Source organism: Spermophilus citellus, assembly GCF_964194105.1.
Source record: "Spermophilus citellus genome assembly, chromosome: 7".
Classification (NCBI taxonomy): domain Eukaryota; kingdom Metazoa; phylum Chordata; class Mammalia; order Rodentia; family Sciuridae; genus Spermophilus; species Spermophilus citellus.
In genome coordinates, this window is record NC_138188.1 from 164,097,828 (window position 1) to 164,123,525 (window position 25,698).

The 25,698-nt window shown below is 64.0% G+C and overlaps 1 protein-coding gene across 1 annotated transcript; it reads left to right on the forward strand.

Annotated features, from left to right (window-relative positions):
• Positions 1-1,440: 1,440 nt before the first annotated feature.
• PFKL (phosphofructokinase, liver type) lies at positions 1,441-24,480 on the forward strand. Its single transcript, XM_081301316.1, has 22 exons — positions 1,441-1,656; positions 6,520-6,593; positions 9,587-9,664; positions 10,320-10,509; positions 10,999-11,164; positions 11,590-11,634; positions 11,794-11,902; positions 14,002-14,097; positions 14,919-15,011; positions 16,572-16,697; positions 17,729-17,793; positions 18,472-18,535; positions 19,721-19,867; positions 20,220-20,290; positions 20,816-20,903; positions 21,391-21,543; positions 22,485-22,649; positions 22,773-22,834; positions 22,925-23,036; positions 23,403-23,502; positions 23,592-23,697; positions 24,005-24,480. Exons 1-22 carry the CDS (start codon positions 1,572-1,574, stop codon positions 24,150-24,152), a joined length of 2,343 nt encoding a protein of 780 aa, XP_081157442.1. The 5' UTR covers positions 1,441-1,571; the 3' UTR covers positions 24,153-24,480.
• The last annotated feature ends 1,218 nt before the right edge of the window (positions 24,481-25,698 follow it).

Consider the following 25,698-nt stretch of genomic DNA (forward strand, 5'->3'; position numbering starts at 1 on the left):
AAATAAATAAAGAAAACAAAGGTACTGTCTCCAATTACAACTAAAAAAAATAGATATTTAAAAAAATATACTCTGTTGTCATGTATAGTTACAAAGAACAAATTTTAAAAGTGAATGCTATCTTCAAAATAACACTGGAAAAGGAAAAACACAAACCAAAACGGCTTGTGTGTGTCAAGTTCTTCATGACGGTAGTGAAAGACCTGGAGAGGGCAGCTGGCCACTTCCTGTGCCTCCAGTCTTTAGGTGGGTCACGGCAGAACATTAAGTAAAAGAATGTGCTGACCAACTGGGCACGGTGGCGCAGGCCTGTGATCCTAGCAACTTAGGAGGCTGAGGAAAGGGGATTGAAGTTTGAGGCTAGACTCAGCAACTTATGATGCCCTATTTAAAAAAGAAAAGAAAAGGGCTGGTAATGCAGCTCCGTGGTGAGTCATTGCCCTGCACGCACCAGGCAAACAGGCTCCAGGACTTCAGAGCTCGGGAGTAAATAAATACATAATAAACAGAAATATGCACCGCACACATTGTAGATCAGCCAACAGTTCTCATTAACGCTACATGTAATCATCACCCAGAGGCAACCCACCGTCCCCAGGGACTCCAGTGGTGTCTGGCCAACTCGCCTGCTGGCCCTGAGCAGGGACTCTCGTGGCATGGCCACCTTTTCTTAGCACCCTGGGTTTGGCTGCAGTTCACAACTCTGAAGGCCCTGAGGGCAGGGGCCTGTCTGCTCTGCCGGTGGCTAGAAGACCCCCTACTCCATGACTGACCTTCCCAGCAGGGCCAGACCTCAGCCAGGAGCTCCCCAGGGGCTGCCTGGTGGGCAAGAGTCCTCCAGGGTCCTGCAAACTCCCTGAGGTCGTGAAGGCTGCTGGTTTTCTTTCAATTCCATTCTGCCACTGCGTCCCCCAGCGGCCAGCTCAGCCACAGCAGGAGGGCCTCTCTGAGCCCACCTCATGGGGGCGGGCAGATCATGGCCACCCCAAAGAATCTGAAAAAACACACTCTTGTCCAGCCCGGTCGGGCAAGTGGAGCCCCGGAATCAGGCTGGGCAGGGAAGCATTTGGGCCCCACTCAGGCCCACTCCGTGCGGCCAAGCCTTTGTAAGACACCGAAGCCTTTGCCACGGGTTTTAAGACACTGGCACAGCAACGCAGGGAGCACTTAAAAGCGCCAGCGTTTGTTAAAGGGCACCGGTTTGGAAACAGGCGGCCCATCGGGCCCTGGTGGGACCCTGAACCCAGCTGCTGTGTGGTCAGGCACCGAGGGCGCGCCAGAGCACCCCAGGGACTCCGGGATCGGACAGGCACTTCCGGAGAGCGGCGCGCTGGGTCCCTGCGCGGGCCGGTTCCCCGGTTGCCGCGCTCCGGGCCCAATCCCGTCGCCCCACCTGCAGAAACTGGGCAGCGGCGTCCCCGCGCCTGTCACTCAGACATAGCGCTGGGGGCGGGGCCGGGGCGGGGCGGGCACCCTGGCGCGGGCGGCGCGGGGCGGGGACCCGGCTACAGCGACCGGGCACGCAGAGCCAGGCGGGAGCGGAGCGCGGGTCCTGCGTCTCGGCCGCCGCCATGGCCACCGTGGACCTGGAGAAGCTGCGGATGTCGGGGGCCGGCAAGGCCATCGGAGTGCTGACCAGCGGCGGCGACGCGCAAGGTGGGCGGCGGAGCGAGGGCCTGTGGCCGGGGGAAGCGGGGTGCCCACCCTCTCCGGGCTCCCCCGGAGCGCCCCCCCTCGCCCCGGGGTCTGGGGACACTGGGCCAGCTTGGCCTCCGCTCCGGGCGCCCGCCTCTGGGTCCCGGTCCCTGGACTCCGCCCCGACGCGCTCTGGGTCGCCCGCGTACGTGCCGCGGGCCACGGGCCTCCTGGCGCCCCGCCCTCGCCCGCCCCGGTCCACTCTGGCCCCGGGGGTGTGTCCGCGCAGCCGGCCGGGCCGGGACCCAGGCGTGGATCGCAGAGCAGTGGCCTTGGCCCCCGGTAGCCACTGGCCCTCAGCGCCTCTTCTGGGCAACACGTGTCAAGACCTCTGTCTCCCAGAAGCCACGTGGAGCGGTGGTCTTTGAGTGGGCAGTGGGACCCAGTCCAGCCTGGAGCCTGAAAGGAGCAGGAACCAGTGTTCCCCAGCCGCTCCCAGCTGCCTTCGCGGGCTGCCACCCTGACAGCACCTCCACCTCCTGGTTCCTCCCCGCTCCTCCCCGGGCCCTTTGACTTGGGGCCTGGCTGGGGAAGAGGGTAGCTGTCCGGAGGGGAGCTTTGGGGGCTTTGGGATGCTTCTTATCCAAGTCCTCTTCTCACCTGCTGGGTTTCAGACAGGCCCCAGATGGTGCCCAGGGTCTGTAGGGTCTGCCTGGCCTGGGAGGGCTCGGTAAGTGCACCCTACTCTTGGCCTGGGGTAGAGGGGGATGTCTGTGTCCCTCAGTCCCTCTCCTGGTGGACTGGTCCTGCTCTGACTTCTGGTTTCCAGTTGTCTAAGTGGCCAGTGTGTCCCCTGTGGAACACGGCCACTTGGCAACACCACCCACCCTAGTCCTCAGGAGAGAGGAGAGGCCTTAAGGAGGTGGTGGGCTGGGCGGGGCTGCAGTGGGCCTGGTCTGTTTCCTTCTGGAGAGTTCAGAAGGGGCAGACCCACACGCCCTCCCTGATGCACAGTCCTGATGTCTGATCCCCCACCAGGAGCTGGGGAAGAGGGGAGAAAACAGATTCTATCAGGACATAGCCCAGGAAGGTGGAAGTCTTGCTGATGAGACAGACTGAGGGTTCAGGTGGAGCTTAGGGCCTGGCCCAGGCTGCCGGTCAGTGTGCCCTTCTGCCTGTGACATGAGGGTGTTTGCTCCTGGGCAGTGGTGGCTTCCTGGGTGAGGAGACCGTGAGCTTGGAGGGGCCCTCGAGAAGCATCATCCCGTGAAGGTCAGCAGTGGGAAAGGCCCAGAGGGCGGTGGACAGACGCACTGTGGTACGGCTGGACTTACCTACCTGTCAGAGAGGCACTTTCTCCCTGAGCCTGGGGAAGCCCCCAGTTCTCCCTGGAGCCTCAGGGTCCCTCAAGCCCAGGAGGTCTCCATGGAGCTTGTCTGCAGGAAGGCCAGCTGGTGGGCGTGCAGGGCCCCTGGGGGTGCCCATCCCTGCACCTTTCCTCAGGAGGGACCTGATGGGCTGGGCCATCCTTAGGGCTGAGAGTGCAGACATGGGGTTTGTGATGCTGGTGAAGGACCCTGAGACCAAGGTCCCCCGGCCCAGCAGGGGTAGGGCAAAGCCGTCTGCACACGTCCGCTGCCCTGCGCGTGCTGCTCGGTGCCTCACCTGGAGTGGGCAGTGCTCTTGGACGTAAGGCAGCGCGCCCGTCAGAGCCCCTGCAAGTGTGTTCCCAAGCCCCGGAAGCCTTGCTCCTCTTAGGTGGGCTCTGGTCTCTGACTTACAGCCTGGGGACCTGCCTTTCTGGTTGGGCTGGCAGTGAGGGGGACTCTACTGCAGGCTCCCCCGGTTCAGAGCTTGGGGCTAATGCCGGGCAGTGGACAGAGATCACTGGATGAGGGGCAGCAGCTGGCATCTGGGCAGAGCAGCGCCTTTTGCTTTGTAAATCCTGAAAAGCCATCTGTCCTGAGGCCCCCCACCCCCCGCTCAGCACTGCTCCTGTGACCTGCCCGACGGTGGCCAGGCTCCATGTTCCCAGTGTGCCCTGTGTCAGCGCTGGGCTCTCGGCTGCTGGAGAATGGGACCCAGAGCCGTCTGGGTGTCAGGATGTGCCAGCAGTGAGTGCCTCGCCGGGGCAGGGCCTGAGTCCTGGCCGCTCTGAGCTCAGTGGCTCTGTGACCTGACCCAGCACTTCCCTCTAGCTGACGGTTTTCCTTATTTTAAAGGGGAAGGGGCCTGCCAGGCTTCTTCCAGCCGGCCAGGAAGTCCTGTCCTCGGCAGCTGTGGGTCTCTCCCTTCCTGTGGGCCGGGAGGCGGCAGCCTCGGGACGGCGGTTGCCCAGGGTGTCTGTCTGTGCAGAGTGAGGGAAGACTTGGAGCAGGCACACCCTGCCTGCCCGCCCGCCCGACCCCGCTGCCGCTTTGCCCTGGCACCTCTCCTTCCCAGGCCCTTCTAGCCCATGCCCAGTGCTGGGGCGCTGCCTTCCCTGTTGGTCAGTGCGGATTGAGTGTCCTGCCCTGCTCGTCTCTCTTCACGTGCTGTGCCTAGAGTTTGGGCAACCTGCTCTGGCTGGCCTGCTGGCCAACCGGGACTCCGTGGCCTCATCCCAGGATCCCTACCTTGTACGGGACCTTGTTTTCCCCGGACATAGCCGTGGTGAAGCCGCTTTAGGAGCAAATGCAAGCTTAGTCCTTGGAGCAGAGGGGGGCTGCTTGTCGGCTGAGGCGGCTCCTGCCTGCCCTTCTGACGGTGGTGGGGGGGTGGGGGGCGGTCTGCTGCCCAAAAGCAGGTTAAAGGGAGTTAAATACGCGTGTTTTTTATCCCCCTCCATGGGTTGAACCCAGGGTGCTTAACCACAGACCCACATCCCCAGCTCTTTCTTTTATTTTGAGATAGGGTCCCGCTAAGTTGCTTAGGGCCTTGCTAAATAGCTGAGGTTGGCCTTGAAGTTGCCATCCTCCTGCCTCAGCCTCCTGAGCCACTGGGATTATGGTCGTGTGCCACCACTCCTGGCTAAGTAGGCCTTTTGAAGAGCCAGCTTCTGTGAGGGTTAGGGATCCCTCGCCCTCAGGTGGCCGGCTCCATGGCAGCAGCCCTGGCGCAGCCTGAGATGAGCCGCACACCACGTGGCTGCCTGCTCCTCTCCCGAGTGTGGAACACAGTCTGGTTTTGGCTGCTGTTGCCTCTGGGTGTCATGAGGGTTTATTTCGCAGTGTCCTGAAGTCACTGCAAGCCAGGGGTACGGTCACACTTTACCCTAGCCTGGGCACTTTGCTGTCCCCAGTGGGCTTCTTGGGAGCTCACTAGGCTGACCAGTGAGCTGCTGACACCAGGCTGGCCTGGCCATAGTGCACGGGTCCCCCCGGAGCTGGGGTTACCTGAGAGAGATCTGCACTGGGCAGTGGGACCTGGCCTCTGCCTCGCTGCAGCCCCCTCGTCCTGTCTGAGCAGCTGGCTCTCTCCTTCTGCTAGAGGAGGGTCTGGACCTCTCTCTGGGGCTGGTGAGGGCTCTGGCTGACCTCCTCTCCCTTGTGTCCCCTGCTCAGTGAGGGCAGAGGGCAGGGGGAACCTGCAGCCCCCTGCCCAGCCTTGGCCCTGACTCCAGGCATTGATCTCCTCAGACAGTGCTCACGTCTGCTGGGGTGCATGGCTTTCTGGGTTTTGGGGTGCTTGCTGTACCCCCTCTTTAACCTTGGTGACCCCACTTCTGTCATCATGGGCTGTGAGACAGTTGATGTGTCTGGCAAGTGTGTAAGCTGGGAGTGCCCGCTGGCCCCTGGGCTCTGCCCACCCTGATGTCTGGGTGCCCCTCCACCAGCAGCCCTGGCACCGGTGTCTGCTGGGTCTGGAGAGGGCTGCTTGCTGTGCCCTGGGTATGTGAGTGGGGTGTCCAGGTGAGTCTGCTGGCCAGGGGCTTGCTCTCCCCCAGGAATGGGTTTCTCATCTCACCCAGGATGGTGGCCAGTGTGCCGCGGGGGGCCATGGACAGGGAGCAGGCGGTGTGCGGCTCTGCCCAGGGGGCTTCCTCGAGGCCTGGGGGGCATTGTCTCAGAACTACTCAGTCCTCCAAGCCCTCAAGCCAAGCTGGGACCTCTGGGGCCCCGGGGTAGGGCCATGGGTCCTCCTGGGGTCACAGTGCAGACCCACTCCATTCGAGGGACCTCCTGGAGCTTTAGAAGGGCACCCAGCAGAGAAGAACCTCAGGCCTCTAGAGGCTGGGGGCATGGCTCCCCCGGGCACAGCTTTCCTGAGGCCTGGGACGGGCGTCTGGGTGTGCATGTGTGCCCGGCTGGTAAGGAGAGGGGCAGAGGCTCCTTGGGGGAGAGCAGCGCCATCCAGCTGTGCGACTGCAGCTCGCTGCCCTCTGGGGCCGGATGGTCTCGCCTGCCCTGCTGTGCTGTGGGTCCGGGCCGCCTTGAGGCGAACCGCAGAGGCCTCCTGTGTGCTGCGTGCTCCACCTGGCCCAGGCCACCTCCCCAGAGGGACTCCTGCAGAGCAGAGGGAACGTGGAGGCAGTCCTGGGAGCCTGCTAGGGGACAGGAAGGAGGGGTGCATCCATGGGTGCTTCTGAGGGCATTCTGCCCATGTCCTGGCCTGAGACTGTACAGCAGGGGACCCTGCCCTTTCATCCTTGGGTCTTCGTGGTCAGCGCCTGGATCTGTGGGCCAATCTTGTCGCCAAGGTTAGGACTGCAGAGGTTGGGGACACAGCAGGTGGACGGAGGCCAGCGACCCTTGAGCAGCTGTCCCCGGCCTGCTGCTCCGTGGGGGTTTCCCTTGTGTCACTCCAGGGCTCTGAAGCCGGCCCCAGGCTGGTCTCATTTCGTGGGCCAGGGTCTCCAGTGTCCTGGAGGCTGGACTGATGCGCTTCGCCTCGACTCCCTTACAGGTATGAATGCTGCCGTCAGGGCTGTGACACGCATGGGCATCTACGTGGGCGCCAAAGTCTTCCTCATCTACGAGGTAGGGCGTGTGCAGGGTGCATGGGTGCAGGGCGGCCAGGTGTGCCCGGGGAAGTAGGGTGGCCCAGGTGTCCCCGGGGAAGCAGGGCGGCCAGGTGTCCCCGGGGAAGCAGGGTGGCCAGGTGTCCCCCGGGAAGCAGGGTGGCCAGGTGTCCCTGGGGAAGCAGGGTGGCCAGGTGTGGCCTGGGGAAGCAGGGCCTCTGCGGTGTGGACTGTGGCCTGCTGTATGTGGTCACCTTGGAAGCCCTCAGGTGGCCTGGGCTGTGGTGGTGGGGGCTGCCCCTGATACAGGGTGAGGGCAGTGTGAGGCAGGAAGTAGGGGCCTGGTCAAGGCATCTGCAGGAAGGAGACCTGCCCGAGGTTGGTGGCCTCCTGGTACCCAGGAACCAGCCCACTCCAGGCTCAGCGGCTGCCAGGGGGCTGCCAGGGGGCTGCGAGGGGTCCTCCCGGGGAGTTGGAGGGGCAGGGGAGCTGGCATTGTTGGTCTTTGTTCAGCCTGGAGGCCTGGCCCTGCCCAGGGGAGTGCTTTCCTGCTGTGAGGCTGCCTCAGTCCCCTTCTGAGGTCCTGTGACCCTGCCCAGTGACCAGCACAGACAGGCCCTGGAGGGTGAAACCAAGCAACGTCCTTGTTTGTTCTGTCACTAACTGTGGGATGTTCCTGTGTCTCACCTCCCAGCTCTGTCCTGGGTTTGGGGCTGATCCTGCAGCGGGTGCTCTGGTGCAGGGATGGGAACACACACACACACACACACACACACACACACACACACACACGGCCCTTGCATGCACACATGCCCTGTCCCTCCCTGCTCACAGATCTCTGGAATTCCCTCGCTGTCCTGTGGTTTGATGTCACCTGTGGTTATTTTGTTTTCACTGTTTACACACAATGTAGCCAAGTCCAGCCTGCCTTCTCCCAGGGCCTCCGCCCCGCCCCTCTCTCTGCCCTCTATTTTTTTTTTTTTTTTGTACTGGGAATTGAACCCAGGGGTGCTTCACCTTGGAGCCACATTCTCATCCCTTTTTTGTATTTTATGTAGAGACAGGGTCTCATTGAGTTGCTGAGGCTGGCTTTGAACTCCTGATCCTCCTGTCTCAGCCTCCCAAGCCACTGGGATCAGAGGCGTGTGCCACTGTGCCCTTGCTCCTGGCCCCAGCTGTGGCAGGCCCACCCCTCTGCTCCACAGGGTGTCTGATGAATGAACACACAGTGAGTGGGAGGAGGAACAGTGAGGGGCAGGCCAACATGGGGCCTGGAGCCTGCATGTCCTGCAGTGGCTTCAGAAGCAGATCTGAGTCCTAGGAATCCAAGAAGCTGGGCGCTGTGGCCCATACCCTGAGGACACAGGGCTCCAGGCAGGGAGGCTGGGTTCAAGTCTGAGTGCAAGTCCCTTCACCTCCTGGACCCTCCGTTTCTTCTATTAAGTGAGAGGTCTGACTCCTTCCTCTCCGGGGTTTAGGGACAGGAGCTAATTCAGAGGCTGCCTGGGGCCGGACCTGCAGGGTAGGGGAGGGCTGGTGAGTGGGGAGTGAGTGGGGCCTGAGAAGGGGCGCCCTCTCTGGGCAGAGACATCTGGGGGGCAGGGGTAGGAGGCCCTACTGGCTGCCTTGGGGTCTGCAGGGCCTGCCTGCGTGTTCCTCCCCACGGGGCGGGGGCCAGGCTGTGGCCCTGCACTGGCTCTGCCTGACCCGGCCCAGCAGGTCTGTGCCTGCAGCAGCGTCCTGGGCAGGGCCTGGCCTTGCTTTTCACACACATGGCTGCCCCCGAGAACCACGTGTGTCAGGCCATGGCAGGGTGGGCAAGTGCCCGCTGACTGGCCTGGCCCACGTGGACTTCAGGGCTGGCGCCAGCTCTCTGCTCTTGCCGTGGTGATCTCTGTGTCCTGAGCTGAACCATCTCTGTGCCCTGCGTGTGAACTGCTCCCCAGGGAGCATTACCTCCCACCCCTTGGCCTCGTCACCCGTCTGGAAAAGCCAGGAGGAGCAGGGGCCACGGCTGAGCTGGGCACCCGAGGCGGGGCTGCGGTGGGCTGCGTCACCCTGGGTCAGGGGTCAGTGGTGGCCCTGGAGGGCCGGGGGGTCACGGGGAGGCCTGCTCTCTCACCCCGTACATTGTGAAGCATACACGCTGCGTCCAGCCCGTACGCGGGACTCCTGCAGACAGAGAAGGGTGGCCGTGGGCAGACTGTGCTTGGCACTCGTCTGTCCAGATGGCCAGTGGCAGACGTCGTCAGGGAAATGCAAGTTGGATCTCCTCTGAGGGCTGGTCCGCGGCCAGCGGGTGCAGGACTGGTGCCCCTAGTGCTGTGGGGAGCTGGAGCCCGAGTTGTCCTCACTGGGGGGGCGAGGGACACTCACTTGGGGCACCACGGAACATGCCCCACGTCTGCCCACATGTTCCCAGACTCACGAGGACCTTCTCAGACACCTGGAGCACATCTCTGGGACCCCTCAGCAGCCTGGTCTCCACCGCCCCTACTGCAGACTTCGCTGTTCCTGGGGGGGGGGGATCTTCACACAGGGGCTGGCCCACTAGGAGGGGAGGACGGGGTGGGGCAGCAGGCAGAGGCCCTCTGCAGGGCCTTCCTACCACGTCCACTCCTGGCAGATCTAATCTGTGCCCCCAGGAGGTGGGGCGGTGGGTTCCCCGGGGTCCTCTGGGTGCTGGTCTCGTCTGTGCCCCTCTGGGTGCAGTGACGAGTGCTTGGCGTTGGGAATGCGCACCAGGTGGGCTCCTGCTCCATGAGCCTTTGCCAAGTGAATGTTCTCTGCACTGAACCGACTCCCTGGCTGTGTAGACGGGGTTCGGAGCCACATGCACAGTCCCACCTTCGTTACCCGAGGCCCTTGGGGTGGCTGGGCCTTGAGGTGGGGACCCTTAGGCTGGCTTCCTGCTGGTGAGGTTTTGGCCATGACCAGTTCCCGTCTCCCAGATGAGGGTGCTGTTGGCTGCTGTGCCACCCTGGTCTCATGCCCGTCCCACTCTGGTTTTAGGGCTACGAGGGCCTCGTGGAAGGAGGTGAGAACATCAAGCCCGCCAACTGGCTCAGCGTCTCCAACATCATCCAGCTGGTGAGGCTTGTGGCGGCCTTTCCTGCCCCGTGAGCACGTTGAGCACGTGGGTGCACTCACCCCATCCTGCAGGTGCCCACTCCAGGCTGCCCAGGCCTCCTGGTTGTGTGGTGCTGCCAGGAGTCTGGCTGGAGTCCAGGCCCACGACAGGGGTCTGGACAGGAGGCTCTGGTGCAGACTGGCGGGTGCTGCTGCAGGGCGTGGACGCAGCCCAGAAGGCCTCAGGAGTAACACAGAGGGGGATGGGTGTGGGGTCCCCACGGCCACGTGGGCAGGGGCACCCTGGCCCCGGAGTGCCGTGCACTGCAGCTGTGTGCCAGGGCTGGGGCCCTGAGGTGGGGGGCAGGCCGAAGCTGCCAGCGGGGGCTGCTGAGGTCTGTTCCTCGTGGGCCCGGCCGGCTCCCTGCAGCAGTGCACTGTGTGTGTGTGCGAGTGTGTGCGAGCGTGTGCAAGTGTGTGCTAGCATGTGCGGTGCTTCCAGTTTCCAGACCCATCATGCTCTGTCCCCTCCTGCTTGAGAAAGGCCTGGGATGTGGGGACCCTGTCCAGGCTTGGAGATGTCCCTGGACTTGCTGCCCAGTACTCTGGTCCCTCTGGTGCCCCCGGGGACCTCCACCACCTGCCAGCCCACCTGAGGCGCTGCTCTCCTCTGCAGGGCGGCACGGTCATCGGCAGCGCCCGCTGCAAGGCCTTCACCACGAGGGAGGGACGCCTGGCAGCAGCCTACAACCTGGTCCAGCGGGGCATCACCAACCTGTGCGTCATCGGGGGGGACGGCAGCCTCACGGGCGCCAACATCTTCCGCAGCGAGTGGGGCAGCCTGCTGGAGGAGCTGGTGGGGGAAGGTGGGTGTGCGCAGGAGCCGGTGGCCTGGCTGCCACCAAGGCAGGACGACCCTAGGTGGTTCCAGATATAGGGCTGCGGCGGCTGGTGGTGAGGGGTCAGAGTGACCTGAGGTGACCTGGCATCCAGGAGCCGGGCAGTGTTGGCTGGCACTCCAGCACGGCCTGGGCTTCATGGCAGTGTGTGATCGGCTCCCGAGAGGTTCTGGCCATGGTGACAGGCTGCCACAGTTGGCAGAAATGCGGTTAGAATTAGGGTGACATTAGACGCAGTGTCCCAGGTTGCTGCCTAGAAAGTAGCCTCTTGGAGCCTCGCCTGTGCCACTTGGGGGCCCTGGAGCGTGGGCATGGCCGCTCCTTACCACAGGGTGTTGGGTGGAGTGTGGTGGGCACCACCCGGTGCAGACAGCCCCGTCACCCCTCATGGTGGCCAAGGGAACCGTACAGACTCAGTACAGACTCAGCCAGGTCTTCCCGCTACTCCTGGCCCAGGTAAGATCTCGGAGACCACGGCCCAGACCTACTCGCACCTGAACATCGCCGGGCTGGTTGGCTCCATCGACAACGACTTCTGCGGCACGGACATGACCATCGGCACCGACTCAGCCCTGCACCGCATCATGGAGGTCATCGACGCCATCACCACCACCGCTCAGAGGTGAGCGAGCCCCACCAGCTAGTCAGCTCCCGGCCTCCCTGCCCCTCCTGGTAAGGCTGGCCTCCTGGAGACAGCAGGAGTCGGCAGGGGTCAGCCGAGGAGCTGGGGGTTGGGTTCCTACCCTGCCAGGTGGATCTGGGGCCTCAGCCATGTGGCCCAGCCCCGGTGGCTGCTGCCCTTGGGGGTCGTGGCACCTGCAGGGGCTCCTTGGGGTCATGTCGGGGACAGCCAGACCCTGGCTTGGCAAGTGGCCTTTGACCTTAGTGTCCATCAGACAACTGGACGGAGGCTGTTGGGGAGCCCGGGGTGTCTCTAGCCCTAGGGATGGGGGCAGGGCAGTGTCCTTTGCCTGTGCCCCTGTCCGTGGGCCAGTCAGCCTGGCACAGCTCTGCGGCCCTGACACACTGCCCCTTCCGTCTCCACAGCCACCAGAGGACCTTCGTGCTGGAGGTGATGGGGCGGCACTGCGGGTGAGGAGGGCTGTCCTGGCCAGCTGGGTGGGGCGGGGACAGCGGGGGTGGGCGTGGCACCTCTGTGGCGTCTGGCATGCCATAGTGCTCATGGAAGGCTGTGAGCTACGAGCGCTGGGGCAGGGGGACAGGAGAAGACGGCTGGACCTACTCCCGCAGGTACCTGGCTCTCGTGTCGGCGCTGGCCTCGGGGGCCGACTGGCTGTTCATCCCCGAGTCGCCCCCTGAGGATGGCTGGGAGAACTTCATGTGCGAGAGGCTGGGTGAGGTGAGCGGCTGAGGGCCCCGCTGCAGCCCTCGATGGCTCTGAGTAGATGTCCTCAGGGGACCCTGGGGAGTGTCCTCTGATTCTGTGGCTGTCCATCATGTCCTACTGGTTCAACAGCAGCTGTCGGCCCCTCTGGCGTGTGGTCACCTGCGTGCACCTGGGGTCCTGCCCCTGGTGGGCAAGGGCTGCAGAGAGGGGCACCCTGGCCGCTGTCCTGGGCTCGGCTCTGTGTGGTCAGCAGGGAACGTGGTGACCTGGCTTCCTGGGACAGTGATCATGGGTCTGAGCCACTGAAGCTGAGGATGCGGGTGCAGGGTGCAGCGCAGTCACCCAGGTGGCAGGCTCAGGGTGGCGAGGGGCTGGGGCTGGCCCCTCATCCCAGGCCTGTTCTCCCTGCTGAGGGCAGCTGGGCACCTGTCGGTGGGTTCTGAGCCAGGGGGATGAATGGCCAGGAGTGCCCAGGGCCAGAGTGGGAGCAGGAGGGGGCAGGGAGGCGAGGCCTCCTGGGAGGGCTGGAGCAGGGTGCCAGGCATGCAGCCCTGAGCTCCTGCTGGAGGGGGTTCTGGGTAGAATGGGCGACTCTGTCCTGCAGACCCTCAGGGCCCCCCACTGGGACGGCTGACTCTAGTCAGGCTGGGGCGCATGGTGGGTGGAAGGCCACGGAGCCCCTCCTGCAGCTTCTGCCCAGGCCTGGTGGAGCATGGTGGGCCCAGGGGCATGGAGGTTCTGGCTTTGGCTCTGGTTTCCGGGGTCCAGAGGGTCTGTATTCTGCGGGGGGCCGGGGGCAGGCTCACAGCTCAGGAGCAGCTGGCTGGCCTGGGGCTGGCACAGGTCCAGTCCCCACGTGAGTGTGGTGGCTTCACCCCCATTCACTGTGGCTCCTCCTCCCTCCGACTGTGCAGCCGCTGAAAGTCATGGTCTGGCTTCTCGAACCTTCCCCAGTGGAGGCAGAGCCCGTGGATGAGGCCGTGCCCCCCCTGGGTGGAGCCCTTCCAGGCTGGCTGCAGTGAGGACAGAGCTGGCCCTTGTGACCACAGCTCCTCTGCTCACTTGGCTCAGTGGCCTGGATCTGGGCTCTGCAGCCTCCTGCCTGGTAGGAGGCACCTGGGCCTCTCGTGGGCACCTGCTCCCCCGAGTGCAGGTGTTTCTCGCCTTGCCCACCACCCGGCCTTAAGGGAGAGAGAGGGAGGCCCCGGCTCTTGGATCTGCTCGCATCCCTGTCCCCTCTGAGCCCCCGGTACCAGCACTGCCTCCTCCGGGCAGCCCTCCCACCTGCGACCCCAGCTGACTGCACCCAGGCCGCACATGAGCTGCTCCGACCTGTCTCCATGTCTGAGGCTCTGGGGGCCCCTGTGGACCTGGGGGTTCCCAGGTCAGAGCGAATCACAGGACATCACTGAGGAGAGAAGGAGCACAGAGCACTTTGAACTTGTCAGGGAGCTGTGTGACCATAAGCACGGCCACTGTCCCATGGAGCAAGGCTCGGTGTGGGGTGTTAGAGGCATCGCGGGCCCCATGTGCCGTCTTTGGCCTGCCCAGTGGCTTCAGGGTGCAGTGTCCAGGGAGCCCTGTCTGGTGTCAGCTCTGTGAGGTCACCCATCTAAGGATGAGAACACAGGCTTAGAGGGGACCTGAGTGTCCCAGGCTAGCTACCGGGGATCTGGCTCAGGGACTGGGGAGGGCACTGTCCCTATGGGTTCCTCTGCCCTCCTTGCAGATGGCCCTGCCCAGGCCCTGGGACTCGAAGGCCTCACCTGTAGCATGTGCTGTGGCCCTGGCCCCAGGTCCTTCCCCACCCCACTTCCGCCCCATGTCCCTCCCCCCAGGAGGTGCTGGGGTCCCCCTCCCCCGCCCCGCCCCCTGCCCCGTGTTCCCTCCCCCCAGGAGGGTGCTGGGGTCCATGGGCCCTGACTCAGCTTTCCCTCTGCACCCTAGGCCTCCTTTCAGGTCCTGCAGAGCTGGGGGAGGTCTGCCCTGGCTCACAGGGGTTGAGGGTACCGTGTCCTGGTCCAGGACCTAGACCCCAGGGCGGCTCCAGGGGCCAGGGCCATGTTCGGTGGCTTTGCCAGTGGGTGAAGCCTGGGGTGTCTCTGACTCAGACTCGGAGCCGGGGGTCCCGGCTGAACATCATCATCATTGCGGAGGGCGCCATCGACCGCAACGGGAAGCCCATCTCGTCCAGCTATGTGAAGGACGTGAGTGTGTGGATGCCCTGGGGTGGGCCCGGCCATGGGGAGGGGAGGGTGGGGACGGGTCACGGGGCAGGGTGCTCCTGCTTCTGCACTCCTCCAGGGCTCTCACTGGGTCCCCGCCCTCGCTCTGTGGGGACAGCTGTCTGGGCCTGGACTGGCTTCCTCCTAGGCATCCTCGTCCCTGGTGATGCCAGGTCAGGATGGCAGCCTGGGCTCTCCCCGAGAAGCCCTGGCCTGACCCTGGGCACTGTCCCTCTCTGTGTTGGAAGCCCCCGTTCTCTGGGTTCCAGTCGTAATCCAGGACGAGCTCTCTTCAGGGCTGGGCCCCCAGCACCCCAGGGACAGCCCAGCTCCACCTCAGGGACAGGGTGCCCCTTGCCCCACGCTGGATCCGCAGCTGGACACCCCTGCCCCATGAGGAGGAGCCTTCCTATGACCCCTGCCCTGGGCTCCCCTTGTTGGAGCATGGTCCTGGCCCTTGTGCCCCCTCCTTGGGCTCCTACTGGGTGACCGTGTCCCCTTGCACTGTACCAGGGGCCCACCTGCTGTAGATTCCTCTGTCCCCATGCCCAGGGCCACAAGTCCAGGGCTGCGGTGTGCAAGCACGTCCCATGAAAGTGCACTCGAACTTCTGTACACACCTACACGCACACCTGGGAAATCTCACCTGTGCACACTCACATGACCCCCAGCTCAGAGGCAAGCCTCCTGGCTGCCCTGCAGGCTCTGAGGCTGGGCAGGGGTGAGCTCCGGGCCAGGCCGGTGGAGCGGAGGGCAGCGGGTGGCACAGGAGCCCATGGCCCCCCATCTCTCCCCACAACCAGCTGGTGGTCCAGAGGCTGGGCTTTGACACACGAGTGACCGTGCTGGGCCATGTGCAGCGAGGAGGGACGCCCTCAGCCTTTGACCGTGTCCTGGTAGGTGGGCGTCGCCCTGGCTGGGTGAGCAGTTGCCCAGGTGTGGGGTGAGTGGTGTGCACGTGACGGTGACGTGTTGGGCATGCAGTCAGCGTCTCTCTGCTGCCGGTCCTCCCTGGGGTGAAGGCTCAGCTCCCTGTCTCTGCAGAACTTGGGCCTGGGGTCCACGAGATCCCACCCTGCCTGTGTCTCCTTGCCAGTGCCCTCTGCACTGCACACATTGGTAGTCGGGGCTGCAGACCCCCTTGGTGGCTGTGGGCAGGTTCCTGGGGGCGGGGGGAGCGGGGAGTGAGCAGAGAGGGGCCTGGCTGGTGGCCTCCTGGCAGTTCTGGGCTCTCTGGGTTTGCTGTCAGTGGTGCTGATTACAGCCAAGTCTCAGCTCCTCCTCTGAGGAGTCATGCTGGAGTCGAGTGGAGCCAGTCCTGGGGCCAGGAAGGCCCATGGGTAGCAAAGAGCCTGCACGTGAGGGCTGGTCACCCTGGCAGGGGACCAGGCAGACAAGACCTAGGCTGGTTCGAGACGGCATGGTGCTGTGGCCTGGTCCAGTGCTGCTCTGAGCCTTCCCAGAAGAATGTCCGTGTGTGGGCTCCGCCTGGGCCTGCCAAAGACCTGGATGGCACTCACTGACCCTTGGAGGGGTCTTGCTGACCTGGCCAGGCCTCCGCTGCCCCCTACACAATACATCAGGTGCACATCCAAGACCCCACAAGGGGCCTGGGACTGGGGCCAAGCCAGCCACCACCCAGCTTGGTGGGGGGTGCAGCACCAAGAATAGGGAGATGCAGGGGTCCCTCCCTATCTGGAGGTCACAGACTAGCTGGCCTGTGTGTGGACACTGGTGGAAGACACTGGGTCAGACAAAGGACAGTGCATCACTCACATCTGTGGCCGCCCCCAGAGTCTCCATGCTTCTGGGCTGGTCCTGAGCCTGTGTCCCCACCGGGTGACATGAGGAGCACCAGGTGACACCTCCATGTAGAGGGAACCTGAATCTCAGCCGTGGCCTGCCAGCTGCTCCTGAGGCAGCCACCATTGCTTTTCTGGGACTGTCCCCTAATGTCCTGGAAAAGACAGTCCAGAGTAATGGCAGGTGGACCTTGCTGGCAACAGGCACAGGAGCCCAGGAGGCTAACTGGCCGCCTCCCTGTGCCTGTAACTGCCCAGGGGGCCATGGAGCAGGTGGTGCCTGCTTGGGCCCTGCATCGCCTGGCTGGCGCTCCTTGGCTGTGCCAGGACCTGCACTTGGGGCTGGCCCCAGCGGGCAGTTCTGGACATTGTATCCCCGTGCTCACCACCTGCACCCGCAGCAGGACGGTGGGCTCAAGGAGTTCTGTGGGGGAGGCACCTGGAGATGCCTTTAGCCCTCCCCTGCTGCCCTCGGGGCGAGGTCAGGCCCTCCTGGCAGGACTGTGGGAGGCCTGTGAAGTGGTGGCCGACAGCTGTTGTGGATGCTGGCCGAGTGGGGCTGAAGCTGAGGTGTGTGCGTCTGCAGAGGGCAGATGGGCAGGGGAGCTGCCGTGAAGGTGGGCTGCGCCAGCCTGAGCACCCCTCTCTGCACAGAGCAGCAAGATGGGTGTGGAGGCCGTGATGGCGCTGCTGGAGGCCACGCCCGACACGCCAGCCTGCGTGGTCAGCCTCTCGGGGAACCAGCCCGTGCGGCTGCCCCTCATGGAGTGTGTGCAGGTGGTGAGTACCAGCCCCTCCCTGCATAACGCCGCCCTCAGGCTGGTGCCACCTGCCCTGCCCTGCCCTGCCCTGCCCTCCTCCGACATGGCTGGTGTGTCGGGTGGGGTGGCTCTGCCATGCTGTCCCCCCAGCGCAGCCCGGGCCTCATGAGGGAGGGCCACAGTGGTGGGGGAGGGGTGTGGGCACAGCCCAGGTGAGACAGCCCAAGAGGGGCGTCAGCTGCAGGGGACCTGGGGGTTGTGAGGAGCCAAAGTCTCTCAGTGGCCTTGGGCTGACCTTAGAAGCCCAGTGGGGTGTGTGTTTGGTTTAGAATGGGAGGGACAGGGACTGAGGAGGAGCTGGGAGGGACAGGGACTGAGGAGGAGCTGGAAGGGATGAGGAGGAGCAGGGAGGGACAGGGACTGAGGAGGAGCTGGGAGGGACGAGGAGGAGCAGGGAGGGACAGGGACTGAGGAGGAGCTGGGAGGGACTGAGGAGGAGCAGGGAGGGACAGGGACTGAGGAGGAGCAGGGAGGGACAGGGACTGAGGAGGAGCAGGGAGGGACAGGGACTGAGGAGGAGCTGGGAGGGACAGGGACTGAGGAGGAGCTGGGAAGGACGAGGAGGAGCAGGGAGGGACAGGGACTGAGGAGGAGCAGGGAGGGATGAGGAGGAGCAGGGATCCAGGAGGGGGTGGGAGGGCTGAGGGGCTGTGAGGTCAGGATTGAGACCGGCTCTGCCCTGGGGCCTGCAGGGAAGGGAGGGCCGCAGGCGGTCATGGGTCTGGGGCTCTGTTCCCAGGGCTCTGGCCCAGGACCCTGGGGTCTGAGGCAGTGCAAGGCCTGGGCTGCCCCTGCTGGGGGGGAGGACAGGTGGCCAGGTCAGGCACCAGGGGAGCTCCCATGGCTGCGATTTTGGCCCCTGCTGAGGGACCTGCCGGACTAGGGCTGGGAGAGGGTGGTGGGTGGATCTCCCCTGCGGGAGCCACGGGGTGGGCTGTGGCCGTGAGGGCGCGCAGGGCCTCCGACAGCCTGTGCTTTTGCTTCTTTAAGACAAAGGAAGTGCAGAAAGCCATGGATGACCGGAGGTTTGACGAGGCCATCCAGCTCCGTGGCAGGTGAGGGTGCTGCCCGCTCGGCCCACGGTTGGGGCCGGCGTGGGCTGTGCTCAGCTGCAGAGGTGGGCTCTGCGGGCGCTCACCTGGGGTCCCCTCAGCATTCTTCAGGGAGCCTAGCTGGGGGAGCTTGGGGGCACTGGGTCTGCAGTGAAGGAGCTGGCTGGGGTGGACGTGGGCCTCGGCGGCCAGGACAGAACCTGTTGGACATACGTAGCCTTGCTGAAGGGCAGACCTGGGGTGGGTAGCACCCAATGCAGAGAGGTTCCAGCTGGTTTAGTACATCATGGCGGGTGGGCTGATGGGACAGCGAAGGCCAGCAGCTGTGTGGACTCCGGTCCTTGGCGGTGTGAATGCCCCCCTCCTGCAGGCGTCCCGGCCACTCTGCCTGGGCAGCTCTGACGGCCCCTTGCTGTGCTCCTGCTCCTGCCGGGGCTGCACAGGCTGGATGCTTTGCTGGTCACAACCCTGTGTGTGCTGGGGACTGAGCCTGCTGTCGAAGGCACCAGCCGGAGTGTGACACCTGGGAAGCCACGCTGCGCAGTCTGGCTGCCTTGTGGCTGTGCCGGGGTCCCCGCAGAGCCCCAGGGCGTGTGCCTGACCAGTTTTGCTGGGCGGAGCATGGCTTGCACTGCGTGGTGGCGTGGCTGGGGCTGAGCTGCATGACCTGCTTCCTTCCAGGAGCTTCGAGAACAATTGGAACATTTACAAACTGCTCGCCCACCAGAAGCTCTCCAAGGAGAAGGTGAGGCGAGGGAGCAGAGCCGGCCATGTTGCTTCAGAGGCCCTCAGCCCACCTGCTGCGTGCCTCCCCGCCCTGCAGCCTGGGGTCCGCGAGCTGGGGCTGGCCAAGCTGACCTGTGGAGCCCTTCTCCGCTGCCTGGGGTCTGAGCAGCAAGGGGTCTTACGTTTGGCTCTGCTTGTGGGCACAAGTGCCAGTTGGACCAGCAGGTCCCACAGCCAAGCCTGGGCCACAGTGCAGAGTCCAGGGACCCCACCAGAGTGGGCTGGTTCTTGTCACTCGGCACAGGGCACGAAGTAGCCCATGATGGAACACTGAGAGGGCAGCACCAGCAGGCAGAGAGCCTCAGGTTAAGGGGTGTTACAGACTCAGGGTGACAAAGGGCTAATTTCTTTGTCCCAGGATCAAGGAGGGGCCACCCACACACTTCACAGTGGGTTCTGGCTCATAGGCCTCTTGGAGGTGGCCACATTGGTGCCAGAGGCTGGGTGGGCTCCAGAGGCTGTGCAGCCTGGCCAGGGTGCCCACTGTCCCACCTCAGCCATCCCTCCAGTGCTCCTGCAGCCTCCTGGTGCCCACAGCATGTCTGGTGGAGCCATGTGGTCTCTCTGCCCCTCCCGGGACCTGGCTGGTGCGTGACCCCTTCTGGGGGCAGCAGGCTGGCTCGGTGGCAGGAACCACAGTTGGGCCATGCTGTCCTTAGGAGTTGGCTGCTGCAGAGCCAGGTATACTGAGGTGCTAGGTGCACGCTGGGTGCAGAGGTGGCGCGGGAGGGCGGTGCAGGCGTGCTGTGTGTAACACTGACCCCCTACTTGCATTTCAGGTGTGCAGGGTTGACTGCAGCAGCCAGTGGAGCTGGTCACTCACTCAGAGTGGCTGCTGGGGGGCAGGACGGCTGCAGCCCCCTTCCCCACACCCCTTGGCCCTGCCCTGAGAATGGGCCATTGCCTGCAACCTTACCTCTGCTTACCCCCCCCCCCATGCTGCCCCAGGAGCCCTGCTGGGTGCCAGCGGCCACTCCCCTTACTGGGGACTGCAGTATGTGCTGGTTGTACCATGTCTCCTGGGGTTTTTCTCAGCAGATGTGTTCTGCTCCAGGGGAGCTGGCGGAGTGGACAGCGCTTGCCTTCGCTCACTCCCTGTCCAGCTTTGTGTCTCATGCTCTGGTCCTGTCCCCTCTCTCTGCAGACCAACTTCTCCCTGGCCATCCTGAATGTGGGGGCCCCGGCAGCCGGCATGAACGCAGCTGTGCGCTCTGCGGTGCGGACTGGCATTTCCCATGGCCACACGGTGTACGTGGTGCATGACGGCTTTGAAGGCCTGGCCAAGGGCCAGGTGGGTGTGTTGCTGAGGGCGGGGGCTGGGGCCCAGCACTGCACCTGCTGTAGTTGGGTCTTGTTTGCCCTTTGGTCCTTTGTGGCCCACCCCTCAATTACTTAGACGGACTTGGGGGGCTCTTGACATGCAAACCTCAGAGTGGCCCAGTACAGGGGCCAGCTGTCGGGTTGAAGCTGAGGGACTGCATCCACTTAGCCTTGCCAGCCAGGCCTGGAGATCCCACCCTGGCTGTGTGGTAGTGGTCAGCGTGGCATGGCCTTTGTTCCTGGGCACAGGCCTGCCTTGCTGAGAAGGAGCTGGGAGACTCCACTCCCCTGAACCTGTACCCCACCCCACCCCCACCTGCCAGGTGCAAGAAGTGGGCTGGCATGATGTGGCTGGCTGGCTGGGACGTGGTGGCTCTATGCTGGGGACCAAGAGGTGAGCTGCCAGCACTGGGCAGTGGGAGGGGAGAGCCAGGGACAGTCTCCAGGGTCACAGAGGACACCAGCCCTGCAGTCCTAGGAGCCAGCCCTGTTGGCAGCTCTGGGTCAGCCGAGCTGACTGGGCCGGGGCCTCCTGGCCTGAGCTCAGCTGTGGCTGGCTGTGCAGAGGAGCTGCAGTGGGCGCTGTGTGGGAGTGGGCTGGAGCAGGGGCGCCTGTGCCTCTTTCTGGGGTCTGGACCTCTTTCTGGGGTCTGGCCTCTCCTGGCCTTATCACCAGGCATGCCAGCTGTGGCTGTGGTCTCCATCCCAGGGTCTGGTGGTCTCAGGATGATAAACGGGTGCACAGGCCACTCGTGGTCACCTTCCACATCTCTGTCCCTGCATGGAGCTCACTGTCTCAGGGAGGGGCGTTTCAGTGACTGATCATGGACTCTGGGATGGCCGAGGCATGAGCTTTCTGGGGTCAGACAGTGTGGACATGAGTCCTTGGACGCACATGTCCACATGGCATCTGCTGCAGGACCCTGCCCAAGGCCCACCTGGAGGCCATTGTGGAGAATCTCCGCACCTACAACATCCATGCCCTGCTGGTCATCGGGGGCTTTGAGGTAAGGGCTGCCCTGCCCAGAGTCCTGAGTGGGGCTCCCCTGTTTCAGGCCACTTGAGCAGCCCTGCCCACACACCTGGTGGAAGTGCGGCCTCAGGTCACCGCGCTGGTGGTGGGAGGTCAGGGTGCTCACTGTGGGGTCGGGGCTGGGGCAGTTATCGACTCCTGAAGACTTCCACAGTTCAGAAGGCCCTGGGCTGGCGAGGAGGAGAGGGGAGCCTGGGGAGCATGCGAGGTGTCCCCAGACGTCCCTGAATGATAAGCCAGCAGCGGGTGGATGTGGGCTTGGCAGCTCCACGGAGCCCTCTGGTCCTCAGCGGAACGCGGCTCCCCTGGAAGCTGCCGCAGGATGAGGCCAGGCAATGGGAGACTGCAGAGGCCCCGGCCTTCCTGGCCTCCGAGCCCAGCCGCATGCAGGTCACGCAGGTCAGGGAGGAGGGTGAGCCCGCACGCAGAGCACCCCTCTCCCCCTCCCGCCTCGCCCGCAGGCCTATGAGGGGGTGCTGCAGCTGGTGGAGGCGCGGGGACGCTACGAGGAGCTGTGCATCGTCATGTGCGTCATCCCCGCCACCATCAGCAACAACGTGCCCGGCACGGACTTCAGCCTGGGCTCCGACACGGCCGTCAACGCCGCCATGGAGGTGCGGGGGCGGGGTCCCGGGGTCCTGCCCACTGTGCCCCTCCTGGGGGTGACGCCCCTCCACTGCGGACCTGCCCTGGCCCTCCTTACCGCCCTCATGCTGTGGGCTGCCGGGCGCTGGGCATGCGTGCCAGTGCTCTGCTGCCCAGCCCCAGCTCCCCGGGCCCCTGGGGATGGGACCTCGCCCTCAGGCCCTGCACAGGGCACCTCCCATTGGCTCTTGATGCACACCTGGGCTTCACCTTGGCCCAGACCCCAAGAAACTTCCTGTATTGTCCCGTCTCCCTTTAAACATTTTTTTTCCTTGAATTTTCCCTTCCTTTCTTTTTTGGTACCAGGGATTGAACCCAGGAGTACTTACCCACTGAGCCATGTTCTCATTCCTTTGTCTTGCTGAGTTGCTTAGGGCCTCACTAAGTTGCTGAGGCTTTGAACTTTCCATCCTCCTGCCTCAGTCTCCCGAGTCACCGAGGATCAGGCGAGCGGCCCAGCGCCTGACCAATCTCCTTTCCGAACTCCGAACTCCTCGTGGTTGGCATTAAGCATCACATATCACTATGCCACCTGTTTCTAGCGTGACCCCGAGTGGCAGATTGTGACCCTGGCCCAACCCTGGGAGTCTGATGCCACATCCCCAACCCCACCCACGGGATGCTGGTGACACTGCCTTCCTGGCACAACCGGAAATGTCCCCAAGCCACTGTCCACTGTCCCTTGAGTGTCAACTCGTCCCAGCTGCCAGTCCCTGATTCTGTGTAGACCAGTGGCAGGCCGCCCAGCCTGCCCCTGCCTGGCTGTGGTGAGGTGCTATGGACACCCTGAGCATGAGCTGCAGAGCTGCTGCCTCCTGGTCCCTGTCCCTAGGGTCCCTTCAGTGTGGCAGCCTGTGGCCCACCAGGGAGGGTGGGGACACAGACCCCAGCAATCCCTTTGATCCCCCAGAGCTGTGATCGCATCAAACAGTCGGCCTCAGGGACCAAGCGCCGCGTGTTCATTGTGGAGACCATGGGGGGCTACTGTGGCTACCTGGCCACCGTGACGGGCATTGCTGTGGGTGCTGATGCTGCCTACGTCTTTGAAGACCCTTTCAACATCCACGACCTGAAGGTGAGCCTGCCCACTGCGGCTGCAGAGTGCCAGGGGTCCACCCAGGCCCTGCTGACCCCTGCCCACGGGCTGGTCTGCAATATCTCCACCCCACCCTGGGCCCATCCCTGTCCTCCTCCCCAGGCCAACGTGGAACACATGACAGAGAAGATGAAGACGGACATCCAGAGGGGCCTGGTGCTACGGTGAGCTGCTCCAGGGCTCTGGGCACCCGCCTGGGGGGCTGTGGACAGGGTGGGGCTGGCAGGACCGACAGCCGCCCTGTGCCCCTCCAGGAATGAGAAGTGCCACGAGCACTACACCACGGAGTTCCTCTACAACCTCTACTCCTCCGAGGGCAAGGGTGTCTTCGACTGCAGGACCAACGTCCTGGGCCACCTGCAGCAGGTCTGTGCGGGGGGGGGGGGGGGGCTGGGAGGACCTGCCCCCGCAGGGCTCAGGTGTGGGGAACCCCATTCCTGCAACTGCTCTGTGCAGGGCTGGGGCTCCCAGAGGACACTGGCATCCCCTCCACTTCACGGTGGCCCTCAGGCCTGTGGATGTGAGGCTTGGGGGCCACCCACTGCCAGCTCCTAGGCTGGACTTTGAGGCCCTCCAGGCAATGGGCACAGGTGTGGACAATGCAGAGGCAGGAGGCTGGGGTGGTCAGGCTCAGCGGGGCATGGTGGCCTGGATGTGTGGAGGCGTGTGCCACCTGGGAACCCAACTGTGGAGTCTCTTCTCCGGCCTGGCCAGCACCTTGTCTGTTTCCAGGGTGGTGCCCCAACCCCCTTTGACCGGAACTATGGGACCAAGCTGGGGGTGAAGGCCATGCTCTGGATGTCAGAGAAGCTGCGCGCTGTTTACCGCAAGGGTAGGTGGGGTGGCCCTGAGGCCCGGCTTTGCCCTTGGAGAGGCCCCGGCTGCACCCAGCCTGCGGCCAGCACATGCCTTTGTCCACAGGACGGGTGTTTGCCAATGCTCCAGACTCAGCCTGTGTGATTGGCCTGCGGAAGAAGGCAGTGGCCTTCAGCCCAGTCACCGAGCTCAAGAAAGACACTGACTTCGAGTGAGTCCCCCAGAACCACGTGGAGAAGGGTGAACTGGGGCCAGACCTTCCTAGGGCAGGTGTGCCAGCCTGGCCCCTGCAAACCCTGACCCTGTGAGCTGCCTCATTCCCACCCAGGTCCTGAGTACAGGCCTCACGTCCAGCACAGAGCAGAGTGGGGAGTGGGAGAGGGCAGGCTGGTCAGGCTGAGGCCTTGGCACCCGACCTCTGCATGTGCCAGCCCCAGATGTCACGTGGGGCAGTGGCCTTTGAGAGGAGGGCAGGGGGGTGGGCCCAGCTCCCTGGTCAACCCTGGCCTCTGACTCAGGCACCGCATGCCGCGGGAACAGTGGTGGCTGAGCCTGCGGCTGATGCTGAAGATGCTGGCGCACTACCGCATCAACATGGCCTCCTACGTGTCGGGGGAGCTGGAGCACGTCACCCGCCGCACCCTGAGCATCGACAAGGGCTTCTGAGGCCTGCCTGCCACCTGATGTGCCCACACAGTTGGGCCCAGTGGGTCTGCTCTGCTGGCTCTGGGGCCCTCTTGGCCTCTCCAGCCCCCGGTCAGGCCTCGGGGCAGGCTGCCTCCAGGACGCAGCACCCTGGCGCCCGCCTCCTCACCCGTGCCAAGTATGCACAGCCAGCCCTCACCCTCGCCAGCCGGCTGGTCACTGGCACCATCTCCCTGCTCCCGTGTATCTCACTGGCCTGCACCTGCCTATGCCACCAGTGTGGCTGAGCAACACTGCCACCTTTTCTAAAAATAAAGTCACCCACTCTGGAGTCTGATCAGCCCCCGGAGAGCATGTCCCACTGAATGTCTGAGGGGGTGGGCAGGACCTGGATAGGCCCCCAAGGTCATGGGGCCCCATAGCCCCAGGGCTGAGCCAGGACCCAGGAACAAGGGCCCCACCCACAGTTTTCTCCAGAATCAGCTGGAGAGTGACTGTCCCCAGGGCCACCATCCCGATCCGAGTTCCTCCCTAGCCCTGCCCCGGGGACAGAAGGGGCTGCAGCCATACCCTGGTCAGCAGTTTCTGATCCATGTAGCCCCCACCCCTGACCTTAAATGGTCCCCTAGACTTGGCCTATGCTCAGGTGCAGCCCTGCAGCTGCTGGGGGCTGGGGCTGGGGTGCCTCACCACTGGGGGCTCAGTAATCCCACCATGAGTCTGCTGCAGCCCTGCCCCTCGTGGACGCTGTGGGGGATACACACTGCACTTGGGGTCACCTGCTAGCCGTGCACAGGGCTGTTCCAGAGCCCAGCTCACTGCACAAGCCACATTTCAGTGCCCTGTGATGACAGGCACCAAGCCACAGACCAGGGCCACTCTGGAGTGCGTGGAGGCTCAGGCTGTGGCTTCCCTTTGGAGGGTCCGAGTGGACAGGGCCTGTGGTGAGGGTGCTGGAACCTTCCCTCAGGCTGCCCTTAGCAGGAGCCCTGGCCCTGTTCCTCCCACAGGGCAGAATGCCTAGTGGGCTGGCCCCATGCTGTGCTCCAGTCGGCCACCCATGTGGTCGCTGGTCTTAAGGGCCCAGGCCTCCTGGCTGCTCATTCCTGGACCTCTGCTGGAGAAGCCCATGCTGGGCCTCTGACTGTTCGAAGTGGGTAATTCAGGGGACAGGCTGGGGAGAGGACATTTGCCTGACCCTGGACCTGACCTGAGCCTGGGGGCCTCAGTGAATGCACAAGCACAAGGCAGGGGTCCCCACTGGCTGGGGACAGTGCTAGGTGGCATGCTGCAGAGCCTTCCTGGCAAACCTCCATCTGTGTGCAGCAGCTCTTCATGGCTGGGGCAAAGTACCTGAGACAATAACAACTCAGGGGACAGATGGCTGGCTCAGGGTTTTAGATGGCTCAGGGTTTTAGAGGGTCCCGTCTATGGGCAGCTGGCTCCATGGCTCCAGGCCTGAGGTGAGGGGGAGGAAAGCCACTCAGCTGGTGGCAGCCAGGAAGCAGAGGAAGGGGCCAGAGTCCCCAAGGCCACACCTCCAAGGACCAGGTCCCTTCAGCTAGGT